This window comes from Balaenoptera physalus (genome assembly GCF_965194825.1).
Source record: "Balaenoptera physalus genome assembly, chromosome: 15".
In the NCBI taxonomy this organism is placed as follows: domain Eukaryota; kingdom Metazoa; phylum Chordata; class Mammalia; order Artiodactyla; family Balaenopteridae; genus Balaenoptera; species Balaenoptera physalus.
In genome coordinates, this window is record NC_138894.1 from 11,145,259 (window position 1) to 11,159,305 (window position 14,047).

At 39.6% G+C, this 14,047-nt stretch overlaps 1 protein-coding gene and 1 pseudogene across 5 annotated transcripts in view; both read left to right on the plus strand.

Moving 5' to 3' along the window:
* The window catches only part of TMEM131 (transmembrane protein 131), a 220,321-nt gene extending 219,249 nt beyond the window's left edge, over positions 1–1,072 (plus strand). For all 4 annotated transcript variants that reach the window (XM_082427225.1, XM_082427226.1, XM_082427228.1 and 1 more), the window contains one exon: positions 2–1,072. In XM_082427225.1, coding sequence (XP_082283351.1) covers positions 2–286 — 285 coding nt within the window. In that variant the 3' untranslated portion in view covers positions 287–1,072. The remainder of the gene's footprint in view (position 1) is intronic.
* A 1,512-nt stretch (positions 1,073–2,584) lies between these two features.
* Positions 2,585–13,468, plus strand: LOC309644041 (ATP synthase F(0) complex subunit C1, mitochondrial pseudogene; annotated as a pseudogene). Its single transcript has one exon. The product of its transcript is annotated as an ATP synthase F(0) complex subunit C1, mitochondrial pseudogene (transcript).
* The last annotated feature ends 579 nt before the right edge of the window (positions 13,469–14,047 follow it).

Here is a 14,047-nt window from a genome sequence, read left to right on the forward strand (position 1 = left end):
GCCAATCCTTGGCAGCACCAGCAGCCTGTGGTCCTCCACTCCGTTCAGCAGCTCCATCTGGTCCAGCAGCCTGCATAGCACCCTCCCCTTCACCAGCCCTGCCAACGCGCTGCCAAGCATCGGCCTCGTGGGCCCCGAAAGCCCCTCCGCTCCTCACACACCCTCCGCCGCCAGCCCCGCCGACGACCTGGGCCAGACCTACAACCCGTGGCGGATATGGAGCCCCACCATCGGAAGGAGGAGCTCCGACCCCTGGTCTAATTCGCACTTCCCTCATGAGAATTGAAATTAGGCAAAAAAAGAAAAGAAAAAGAAAAAAGTGGGGGCCCCTAGTCTAGATCATGATACGCCCATTTTCGAGACATCTTTTTAAGGCTCTTTCTTACCGCAGGAGCTTCCCACTCCCCACCCTCCTCATCTTTGCAAAACAGACTCAAGCAGGGCAGGCTTGTACCACTCGCTTCTTTCAGATCTTTCTTGCAATTATGATAATATGAGATTTGCTGTTGTGCTTTTAGAGAAAAGTCTGGACTCAGCCACAAACTCTAACAAGACCTGTACATCTGAAAACCTTAACTGTTATCAAGTTTCCACCACTTGTCTTCTTCCATTCTTTATTTATCTGTATGAACACAAATTTGACATTACAGCTAAGGAAATAACTTGAGTTGATTCAGAAGTCCTGGCATGTGACAATTTTATTAAATTACCAAGTTTGGTTTTTAATAATTTCAAAATATTATGCGCCAAGATCTAATTTTAAAAATGTATGAGGACTTTGTGCTGAAAAATAGAGTATTTTTTTAAAATAAGGCTGTCTCGGTTTAAAAGCAGATTACAGAAATGTAAGTCAACTTTAAGAACAGTGAATGAATGTAAAAACATTCGGTTGAGACCATATGCATTTTCTGTGCTGTTTGTACTTGAGGTATGTAACATTTGTATACCTGAATTTATTTTAAAGATAAACTGAAATGCACATAGCCAAGTCTTGAGATACAAGATTGAATGTGTATTTCTTAAAAATACAACTTTGTGTTGTACTTTGAAATAAATGATGCTTTTTTCAAAAGCCTTGAATTGTTGTGTCTTTTTTTTTTTTTTTTTACACACAAGATGCATGTATTTAGATTCTCTCACACCAAAGTAAGCCATTCTGTCATTGCCTTATCCTGTGGAGTTGGACTTACCATGGCTAGAAGCACTGTGGTCTAATTAAATTCTGATTATTTCCGTAGTATTCCCTAAAGGCCCTTGATAGGGACTTACCTGGTGGCACAGTGGTTCAGAATCCACCTGCCAATGCTAGGGGACACGGGTTCGAGCCCTGGTCCGGGAAGATCCCACATGCCGCAGAGCAACTAAGCCCGTGTGCCACAACTACTGAGCCCGCGTGCCACAACTACTGAGCCTGCGCTCTAGAGCCCGTGAGCCACAACTGCTGAAGCCTGCGTGCCTAGAGCCTGTGCTCCACAACAAGAGAAGCCACCGCAATGAGAACCCCACGCCCCGCAACGAAGAGTAGCCCCTGCTCGCCACTAGAGAAAGCCCATGCACAGCAACAAAGACCCAACGCAGCCAAAAATAAATAAATAAATTTATAAAAAAAAAAAGGCCCTTGATAGAAAAAAGTTCACACATCTTAAGCATGTTGACCCTTCTCCAATTTCAAAACCCCCACAGCTCCTCCAAGTGGTGCCTGTAGAGACCATACAGATACAGGCAAGTTCCATGGGCAGTTTGGTCTAATCTCTCAGAAAGTGTTGCCTGCTCCAGCTGCCTTTACTCATTCTCCTTTTTCCAATCTATAAAGCCAGTCTTTGCTGGGTAACCAGAGACGCCAAACATAAATGTTTTGTTTGAGGTCAATTAGACGATGAAGAAATCCACCCGTCCAGCTCAGAGTGGTTTAGTTGAAGCATCATACAGAGAGATTTTAAGTCTGACCTTTTCTCTGCTTTGCAGCGAAGCTCAGCAGAACCAGCCCCATTGCTTTCCCAGCCTGTGCTCTGCCTGGGACTCGGGACACCAGCTTCCTGTCCGCTCAGAGCTCCAGCGCATCGGCCTCATGGCAGACCTGGGCCTTGTACAGTCTCACTAGCAGGGGCTCCTGTGCACAGTTGCAAAATCGAGACATACTTAAGGCTTGGGATTCTCTTTGTACACCAAAGCAGTTCATAAGGTGTTACAAAGCTACTGAACAGCTGAGCTTCATATAAACCCTCATTTACAAAAGAAAAGATTTTGTTGGCAGACTTTACCTCAGTCAGAGTATCTCAGGGATCCTAAACTTGCTCCTTTGGAAGAATCACCTGAAACTCCCAAACGCCTTCCTACTTTCACCCCATGGGACCCTCATCTGCAGGCTTGAGAAACACCAAACACCTGGAAAAGGGAAAACATACAAACAGGTTTCTACTGTTACCTGGGTTTTCCAGATGACTCTTAGGGCAGGTATTTGAGAGGCACCATACTCACCAACCAAACCTGAAGCTTTGACGGGATTCAGCCTAACAATTTTCAGTGAAAAACTGGTTAGCACAATAGTTTGCTTTGTACTAGGCCAAGGTTGAATCTTAAAGCTATATATATAGCTTTAAAAGATATCCATTATTTTATTTAAATACGATGTATATAAAAATATAAATATATTATAAATTTTTATACACTTATAAATAGTATTTATATTACATTACTACAATTCATGAAGACAATATGTTAACAAAATTTTAATGTCCAGATTGTTAACTTTAAAACCTTAGACCTAAATTAACCTTTAAGTATTTGTTACAGTTTTTGAAAAGAAAAAAACTGATACGAAAAGAATTTTAATTTACCCTTATTTCTTAAAATGTCAGTTGAGTAACAAAATATGCAAATGATTTTGGATGATAATATATTTTTGCCATCTCAAAATTTTAAAGTAATATAAGTACTCATAAGATATTTGACAGTTTTTATACTTCTGTCTAGAAGTCTCATGTCTAAAGAAAAAAGGACAAGTTGATTACTGTTGTAAGTCATAATTAACACAGATAGTTATACTGGGTACAGTAATTGCAGACACATTTGGGTTATACGCACAGGATAATTTTGGGTGGGCCAAAAAGTGCCTTCAGTTTTTAAGTAAAAATAAAAGACACATTTTTCATTTCACCAAGGACTTTATTGAACGACATATTCACCCTTTTGTTCTACTACCTTCTGCCATTTTTCAGGCAACTTCATAATTCCATCTTCCCAAAACTTTTTATCTTTTTGAGCAAAGAACTGTTCCAGGTGCCTTTTACAGTCTTCCAGGGAACTGAAATTTTTTCCATTAAGAGAATTCTGTAAAGACCGAAATAGATGGAAATACAAAGGTGCACTGTGTGGTGAATATGGCGGAAGAATCAGAACTTCCCAGACGAGCTGCAACAGTTTTTGCCTGGTCATCAAAGAAACATGTGGTCTTGTGTTATCCTGATGGAAGATTATGCATTTCCTGTTGACTAATTCTGGACACTTTTCATCGAGTGCTGCTTTCAGTTGGTCTAATGGGAGTGGTGGTTTTCCAGAAGGAGTTCATAATAGAGGACTCCCTTCCAACCTCACCATATACACAACATCACTTTCTTTGGTTGAAGACCGGCCTTTGGTGTGGTTGGTGGTTGTTCATTTCACTTGCCCCACAATCTCTTCCATTCCACATTATTGTACAGTATCCACTTTTCATCACCCGTCACAATTTGTTTCAAAAACAGAATATTTTCATTATGTTTAAGTAGAGAATCACATGTAGAAATACGGTCAAGAAGGTTTTATTCACTTAACTTATGTGGAACCCAAACATCAAAGCGATTAACATAACCAAGCTGGAGCAAATGATTTTCAACGCTTGATTTGGATATTTTGAGTATGCTGGCTATCTCCCACGTGGTATAATGTTGATTGTTCTCAATTAATGTCTCAATGTGATCGCTATCAACTTCAACTGGTCTACCCGACTGTGGGGCATCATCCAGCGAGAAATCTCCAGCACAAAACTTCACAAACCACTTTTGACACATTCAATCAGTCACAGAACCTTCTCCATACACTGCACAAATCTTTTCTTGTGTTTCACTTGCATTTTTACCTTTCTTGAAATAATAACGCATAATATGCTGAAAATGTTGTTTTTCTTCCATCTTCAATATTAAAATAGCTACACAAAAATTCACCAACTTTGATAAGTCTTGTTTTAAATGCACATTGATATGACAGCTGTCACATACAATCTAACAAAATTGTTTCAAATGAAGTTAAAGACAACTAAGTGCTACTAGAGGCATCTTACGGAAAAAACCAAACAAACCTTTTGACCAACCCAATATTTTCTTAATTTCCTTTTTGGCTTGTTCATTGTCATTGTGTAGAAATACAACAAAGTTTTTTGTGTTAATCTGTATCCTGCAAGTTTGCTGAACTGGTTTATTATCTCTCAAAGGTGTGTGTATGTGTGTGTGTGTGTGTGTGTGTGTTTCCAATTCGGAAACTTTCATTTCTTTTTCCTGCCTAATTTATCTGGCTAGTAAGTCCTGTCCAATGTAGAATAAAAGTAGCAAGAGTATACATCATTGTCTTGATACTGATATTAGGAGGAAAGATTTCAGTATTTATTTATTTATTTAGGCCACGCCGGGTCTTAGTTGCTGCACGTGGGATCTTCATTGTGGCATGCAGGGGGCGGGATCAAACCCGGGCCCCCTGTATTGGGAACGTGGAGTCTTACCCACTGGACCACCAGGGAAGTCCCAGGTTTCAGTCTTAAACCATTAAGTATGATGTGAACTGTGGATTTTTCATAGATGCTCTTTGTCAGACAGAGGAAGTTCCTTCCTACTCATAGTTTGTTGAATGTTTCTATCATGAAAGGCGCTAGATTTTTGTCAAATGCTTTTCATCTATTAAGATGATCATGTGGATTTCTTTCTTTATTCTGTTGATGTGGTGTATTACACTGATAGATTTTGTATGTTGAATCAACCTTGCATTCCTGGAATATATCTCACTTGGTCATGATGTATAATCCTTTTAATATACTGCTGGATTGGTTTGCTATTTTTTTGTTTTTGAGGATTTTTGCACCTATATTAATAAGGGATATTGGTCTACAGTTTTCTTTTCTTGTGATGTCTTTGGCTTTGGTTTCAGGGTAATAGTGGTCTCAAAGAATGAGTTAAGAAGTATTCTTTCCTCTTTTTTGAAAGAGTTTTAAAAGAATGTGTAATTTTTAACAAATGGGAGCTAATTAAACCTAAAAGCTTTTGCACAGCAAAGGAAACCATAAACAAGACAAAAAGACAACCCTCAGAATGGGAGAAAATATTTGCAAATGAAGCAACTGACAGGATTAATCTCCAAAATATACAAACAGTTCATGCACCTCAATATCAAAAAAACACCCCAATCATAAAATGGCCAGAAGACCTAAAGAGACATTTCTCCAAAGAAGACATACAGATGGCCAAGAGGCACGAAAAGATGCTCAACATCACTAATTATTAGAGAAATGTAAATCAAAACTACAATGAGGTATCACCTGACACCAGTCAGAATGGCCATCATCAAAAAAATCTACAAACAATAAATGCTGCAGAGGGTGTGGAGAAAAGGGAACCCTCTTGCACTGTTGGTGGGAATGTAAATTGATACCGCCACTATGGAGAACAGTATGGAGGTTCCTTTAAAAACTAAAAATAGAACTACTATATGACCCAGCAATCCCACTGCTGGGCATATACCCTGAGAAAACCTTCATTCAAAAAGACACATGGGGCTTCCCTGGTGGCGCAGCGGTTGAGAATCTGCCTGCCAATGCAGAGGACACGGGTTCGAGCCCTGGTCTGGGAAGATCCCACATGCCGCGGAGCAACTAGGTCCGTGAGCCACAACTATTGAGCCTGCGCGTCTGGAGCCTGTGCTCCACAACAAGAGAGGCCGCGATAGTGAGAGGCCTGCGCACCGCAATGAAGAGTGGCCCCCGCTTGCCGCAACTAGAGAAGGCCCGCGCACAGAAACGAAGACCCAACACAGTCAAAAATAAATAAATAAATAAATAAAAATTAAAAAAAAAAAAAAAGACACATGCACGGGAATTCCCTGGTGGCACAGTGGTTAAGAATCCACCTGCCAATGCAGGGGACATGGGTTTGAGCCCTGGTCTGGGAAAATCCCACATGCCGTGGAGCAACTAAGCCCATGCTCCACAACTACTGAGCCTGCGCACTAGAGCCCGTGAGCCACAACTATGGAGCCCGCATGCCACAACTACTGAAGCCCACGCACCTACAGCCCGTGCTCCGCAACAAGAGAAGCCACCGCAATGAGAAGCCCGTGCACCACAACGAAGAGTAGCCCCCACTTGCCTCAACTAGAGAAGGCCCACGCACAGCAACAAAGACCCAACACAGCCAAAAATAAATAAATAATTTTTTTAAATTAAAAAATTAAAACTTTTTTAAATTAAAAAAAACCAGACACATGCACCCCAGTGTTCACTGTAGCACTATTTACAATAGCCAGGACATTGAAGCAACCTAAATGTCCATCAACAGAGGAATGGATAAAGAAGATGCGGTACATATATACAATGGAATATTACTCAGCCATTAAAAGGAACAAAATTGGGTCATTTGTAGAGATGTGAATGGACCTAGAGACTGTCATACAGAGTGAAGTAAGTCAGAAAGAGAAAAACAAATATCATATACTAACGCATATATGTGGAATCTAAAAATATGTTATAGATGATCCTATTTGCAAAGCTGAAATAGAGACACAGACATAGAGAACAAATGGGGGGCGGGATGAATTGGGAGATGGGGATTGACATATATACACTACTGATACTATGTATAAAATAGATTACTAATGAGAACCTACTGTATAGCACAGGGAACTCTATTCAATGCTCTGTGGTGACCTAAATAGGAAGGAAATCCAAAAAAGAAGGGATATATGTATACGTATAGCTGATTCACTTTGCTGTACAGTAGAAACTAACACAACATTGTAAAGCAACTATACTCCAATAAAAATAAATTAATTTTTAAAAAAGAATGTGTTAGTTTTTCTTTGAATATTTAGTAGAATCATCAGTGAAGCTAGTTGGACCAGGGCTTTTCTTTGTTGGAAGTCTTATTACTGACTCAATCTCTTTACTTCTTAGAAGTCTATTCAGAATGTCTATTTCTTCTTGAGTCAATTTGGTAGTTTATGTGTTTCTATGAATTTATCCATTTCATCTAGGTTATCTAATTTGTTGACATACAGATATTCATAGTATTCTTACATTCCTTCTTATTTTTGTAAGGTTGGTAGTAAGGTCCCCACTTTCATTCCTAATTTGACAACATTCTAACAGCACTGAATCTGCAGCAAACCTCCAAATCATAGACATACCCTCCAATGACCTAATCAGAGGTCAAATCCTGTAATAGGTTCTTTTTCACACACTACTGCTGGAATACAACAAGGTTCACAATGGTGTGTATTCTACCTCATCAACAAAGCATATGCTCAAATTGTACAACTACAAGTATGCTCCTGGTGGTCTTTGGCTGAAGGGCATTGAGAAGTGGAATATACAATGGGTACAGGGACTGTGGAGTTGGTCTGGACTGGATTTCAATCCCAGCTCTGCAGTGAACCTTTGGCACACTCACTACTCTCTTCACCTTGGTTTCCCAACATGAATACAGGACCATCCTATCTCAGAGGAGGCTGGGGAAAAACAAATGAGGTGAGGCCAAAAAAATTATAAGTAAATGGGGCCTGTTCCAGATACCGCAAAGATAGTACTAAGAGTTGCCATACACCCCAGTATTTATATCTTACATCATTTATAGCTTACATTAGTATGGTAATTATAATTAAGGAACCAATATTGAGACATTATTATTATTAACTAAAGTCCATATTTCATTCTTATTTCCTTAGATTTTACCCAGTGTCCTTTTTCTGTTCCAGGATGCCATCCAGGATTCCATACTACATGTAGTCATCATGTGTCCTTAGGTTTCTCTTGGCTGTGACACGTTCCCTGACTTTCCTTGTTTTTTATGACCTTGACGATTTTGTGAATACTGGTCAGGCATTTTATAGAATTCCCCTCAATTTGGATTCTTCTGATGTTTTTCTCATGATTAGACTGGGGTTATGTGTTCTTGGGAGGAACACTACAGAGGTATACTGCCATTTTCATTACATTATATGAAGAGTATATACTATTAACATCACTTATCACTGTTGATCTTGACCCTCATCCTGGTTGAGGCAGTGTCTGTCAGGTTCTCCACTATAAAAGTTACAGATCTTCCTCGACTTATGATAGGCTAACATCCTGATAAACAGATCATAAGTTGAAAATATCATGTCGAAAATACATTTGATACACCTCACCTACCGAACATCATAGCTTAGCCTAACCTATGTTAAACACACTCAGAAAACTTACATTAGCATACAGTTGGGCAAAATCACCTAACACAAAGCCTATTTTACAATAAAGTGTTGAATGAGATATGTAATTTATTGAATACTCTACTGGAAATGAAAACCAGGGTAGTTGTCTGGATACAGAATGATTCTAAGTGTGTCTGTTGTTTACCCTTGTGATCACACAGCTGACTGGGAGCTGAGGCTCGCTGCCACTGCCCAGCATCATGAAGGAGTATTGTACCAAATATTGCTAGCCAGGAAAAAATCAAAATTCAAAGTACAGTTTCTACTGAATATGTATCATTTTTGCACCATCATAAAGTAGACAAATCGTTAAGTCAAGCTGCTGTATGTCAGGAACCATCTGTACTCTTTTATTCCTCATTTTCATGCTGCAGTCTTTGGAATGAAGTCACTATCTACAGCTCAGACTTAAGAAGTGGGAGTTGTGCCCTACCCTCCTTGATGATGGAATATCTACATAAATTATTTGGAATTCTTCTGCCTGGGAGTTCTGTCTCTTCGCTTCCATTTATTTATTTATTCATTCATTTATTTATTTATTTAGTCAATTATTTATTTGTATCAGTATATACTCATGGAACTTTATTTTATGCTTTGGGTTATAATCCAGTATTACTTTATTTTATTGTGCAAAAATGTTTCAGCTTTGGCCACTGGGAACTCTTTCCATTGGTTCTGTGCCCTGTTGCACACTACCATCAGCGTGGGTTTTTTTGGCAGGGGTCATCTGAGCACTTCCTTATTTTCTGGCACTACGATAGTCTCCAGTCTGATCTTATATATTTTCTGCCCTAATCAGTGATTTCTCCAAGGACCCCAGTTCCTTTTATTGGAGAATGGTATTGGAAACCAAGATCTGAGTGCGAGGTATGCTTGTTGCTACCAGAGGATCATTGCTTCTAGGCCCTCTCAGCTGACAAGGCAAGGAAATATACATGTGCATACTAACTTATGTATATATACATATCTATAATTATTTCTATATTTAACTATCTATGTTAAGCTAAACATGAGTCATACTAATGTCTCTAATTATGATATGGAACATCCTAGCTTCCTCCCTTTGTGTATGTGTAAACTCCCACTCCAACAATGAGAAAACTGGACCCCACCATCTGCTATCCATTTACTAAATTATTCAATTCCAGTATACAGTATCAGAATTGTTAACCTGAACTCATATGGGAAACAACTTTATCAACTAGAGTAGAGTGCTGATGTGCAGTTTCTTTTGCTTTTGGTCTTACAGACTACACTCATTTCCAAAGTTATTTAGGTCAGCAACTTTTCCCCTATCCCCTTCAATGAGGTTGTTTCATACATTTGTAATAAAGCTAGATTGTTTTGTCATATTCTTCATTCCATCCTGGGATCTTCCTAAATGATTTTTTTTTAATTTTTGTACGGTAAGGTTCTTTTTTTTTTTCCTCCTAATTTTTTTTTAACATCTTTATTGGAGTATAATTGCTTTACACTGTTGTGTTAGTTGCTGCTGTATAACAAAGTGAATCAGCTATACGTATCCCTCTTGCGTCTCCCTCCCACCCTCCCTATCCACCCCTCTAGGTTGTCACAAAGCACCAAGCTGATCTCCCTGTGCTATGCTGCTGCTTCCCACTAGCTATCTATTTCAGTAAGCTTCATTCTTTGTGCTGGAAAGTTCTATAGGTTCTGACAAATGCATAGTGTCACATATCCACAATTACGGTATCATAGAGAATATTTCACCACCTTAAAAAAACCTTCTGTGCTTCATTTATTCAACCCTCCCACCTTCCCCCCAAACACCTGCAAACCACTGATCTTTTAACTATAGTTTTGCCTTTTCCAGGATGTCCTATGATGCAAATAATACAGTATGTAGCCTTTTCACACTGGTTTCTTTTGGTTAGGAACATGCACTTAGGATTAAACTATGTCTTTTCATGGCCTGATAGCTCATTTCTTTTTATTTCTGAGTGATATTCCATTGTATGGATAGACCAAAGTTTGTTTATACTTTCACCTATTGAAGGACACCTTGATTGCTTCCAGTTTGGGTTGATTATGAATAAAGCTGCTATAAACCTTCATATACAGATTTTTGTGGACATAGATTTTCAAGTCACTTGGGTAAATACCTAGGAGCACAACTTGCTGGGTTGCATGGTGAGAAATGGCCAAATTGCCTTCCAAATTGTCTGTACCATTTTGTATTCCCACAGCAGTGAACAAGAGTTCCTTCTATTCTGCACCCTTGCCAGCAATTGATATTGTCAGTTTTATGGCTTTTATCTATTCTAATAGTTGTTAGCAGTATCTCAATGCTGTTTTAATTTGCAATTCCCTAATGAGAAATGATACTGAACATCTTTTCTTATGATTATTTGACATATTCTTTGGTAAGGTGTCGGAGCAGATATTTTGCCCACTTTTAAACTGGGTTGTTTGTTTTCTTATTGTTAAGAATTCTTTGTATAATTTGGATACCTGTCCTTTATCAGATATGTGTTTTATAAGTATCTTCTCCTGAGCTGTGGCTTGTCTCTCAATTTTCTTAACAGTGTCTTTCTCAGAGGAGAAGCTTTTAATTTTAAGAAGGTCTAACTTATCAATTTTTTCTTCCATGGACTGCTTTTCGGGTTGTATCTAAAAACTCTTCACCAGGAGTGATGGTGGACTGTGAAACTCCGGCCATTTTTCCTGAGGGGGAACATTAAACAAAACACTACAGACGGACTCAAATAACTTTACAGGAGCTCTGGAAACCGGTCAAAGATCTACAGCAACCAAGCAAATGCCCCATCAAGAAAAAAATCACATTCAGAATGGTAGGAAATTTCACAGCATTTTTACTCACCCTTATCCCACCCAGTATAGCACAGTGTCATCAGAATGAAGTGGCCTGATTCCCAGTTCCATTCCTCAGGACAGAAGGCGCAGAGGATAACCTGTTTGCAACATTTTGATCTGTAGACTGACACAGAGACTGGCTTCTATCTCACCTGACTTGGAGCTCAAAAAGGGAATGGTGGCATAATTTGGATTTCAGACTGGCAGAGGCCACAGAAGACAGTAGTGGGTGCCATGATATGTGAAAACTGCAGAGGAACTGCATACATACAGATGCTGGGGGGAAAGACATTAAAGTAACAATATTTCTCAATAATAATAGAGAAATAAATAGAGCATCTAAGGCTCTGAGAATAAGTTGGAGTGAGGCTCTTTGGGAAATTAAGACATTTGAAATCAGCTGTGTATATAGAAGAAATTTTTAAAAAGCACACACACAAGCCCAGGCAGAATACATGCATAGAAAACATCTGATATCTTCAGCCTCTACCCAGGGATGACCACAAAACTCAAGGGCCCAGAGTCCTAGAGCTAAAGCCGGGAGACTGAAAAAATGCAGACCACCGGGGCACTACTCATTCCTCCTGGTCTGATCCACTCTTGTACCAGGGGCCTGATCAGGCCTGGGTCTGCCTCCTTCCTGAGGAGGCCAGAGATCCCATCTGAACAGCTTTCCTACAGCAGTGTCCCACTTCAGGTGGCCAGGCGGGAGTTCCAGACCAGTGTGGGTCTCCCAGGACACTGACACAGCAGCCAAGTTTATTGGTGCTGGGGCCACCACAGTTGGTGTGGTTGGTTCAGGGGCCGGTATTGGAACAGCGTTTGGCAGCTTGATCATTGGCTATGCCAAGAACCCGTCTCTGAAGCAGCAGCTCTTCTCCTATGCCATTCTGGGCTTTGCCCTATCTGAGGCTACGTGGTTCTTCTATCTGATGGTCACCTTCCTCATCAATTTTGCCATGTGAGGCTCCATGGAGGTCACCTACCCACCCCTGCTGCTTGGACTCCAGGCCATGCCTGGTGCTGGAGTGTGCTAAGCTTTACCATTAAACACAATGTTTCTCTAAACTCAAAAAAAAACAAAAAACAAAAAAAACTCAAGGGCCCATAAATTAGCAAAGGTCTTCCATATTGGTCTACAAATATTGGAGATGCAACTATTTTTTCAAATGCCAAATTTTCAATGATCACAAGGCATACAAAGAAACGAGGAAATACTCATTTAAAGAAAGAAAATAAATCTCCAGAAGCCATTTCTGAAGAAACACATGCATCAGTTACTAGACAAAGACTTTCAAAGGAAACTACCTTAACATAGTACAAGCCATATCTGGAAAACCCACAGCAAATGTCATACTCAATGGTGAAAACTGAAAGCATTTCCTTTAAGATGAGGAGCAAGACAAGTATGCCCACTTTCACCACTTCTATTCAACCAAGTACAAGAAGCTCTAGCCAGAGAAATTAGGCAAAGAAAAAAATAAAAGGCATCTAAACTGGAAAGAAAGAAAGAAAATTATCTCTGTTTGCAAATAATATGATCTTATATGCATAAAATCCTAAAGATTCTACCAAAAACCTGTTAGAACTGAATAATGAATTCAGCAAAGTAGCAGGATACAAAGTCAATACACAAAAATCAGTTGCATTTCTAAACACTAACAATGAATGATCCAAAGAGGAAATAACAAACACAATTCCATTTACAATAGCATCAAAAAGAATAAAATACTTAGGAATTAACCAAAGAGGTGAAGACTTGTACAATGAAAATGATAAAACATTACTGAAAGGAATTAAAGATGTATATAAATAAAACACATCCCATGTTCATGGGTTGGAAGACAATATTGTTAAGATGTCAGTAGCACCCAAAGCAACCTACAGATTCAATACAATCACTGTCTAAATCCCAAGGACATTTTTTACAGAATTAGAAATGCCATTCTAAAATTCATATGGAATCTCACAGGACCTTGAATAGCCAAAATAATCTTGAAAAAAATAACAAAGTTGGAGGCCTGATTTCCAAACATATTACAAAGTTACCATAATCAAAACACTGTGGTACTGGCATAAAGACAGACATATAGACAAATGGAAAGGAATAGAGAGCCCAGTAATACACCCTCATGCATATTGTTAAATAATTTTTTTTTTTTTTTTTTTTTTTTAGAAGCTGAACACTAAATTCAGTTCTCAAATGGTAGTAGCCATACTAGGGTATTTCTTTGTACTTCATGAATTTTGGAATTCTATTTTAATAGTTTTTATTTATTTATTTATTTATTTATTTATGGCTGTGCTGGGTCTTCGTTTCTGTGCAAGGGCTTTCTCCAGTTGCGGCAAGCGGGGGCCACTCTTCATCGCGGTGTGCGGGCCTCTCACTATCGCGGCCTCTCTTGTTGCGGAGCACAGGTTCCAGACGCGCAGGCTCAGCAATTGTGGCTCACGGGCCCAGTTGCTCTGCGGCACGTGGGATCCTCCCAGACCAGGGCCCGAACCCGTGTCTCCTGCATTGGCAGGCAGATTCTCAACCACTGCTCCACCAGGGAAGCCCCTGTTAAATAATTTTTGACAGAGGTGCCAAGACCATTCAATGGGGAAATGACAGTCTTTTCAAGAAGTGGTGTTGGGAAAACTGGATGTCCACATATAAAAGAATAAAGTTGGGAAGATGGCGGTGTGGGAAGACACAGAGTTAGCGTCTCCCCACAACTAGGGCACC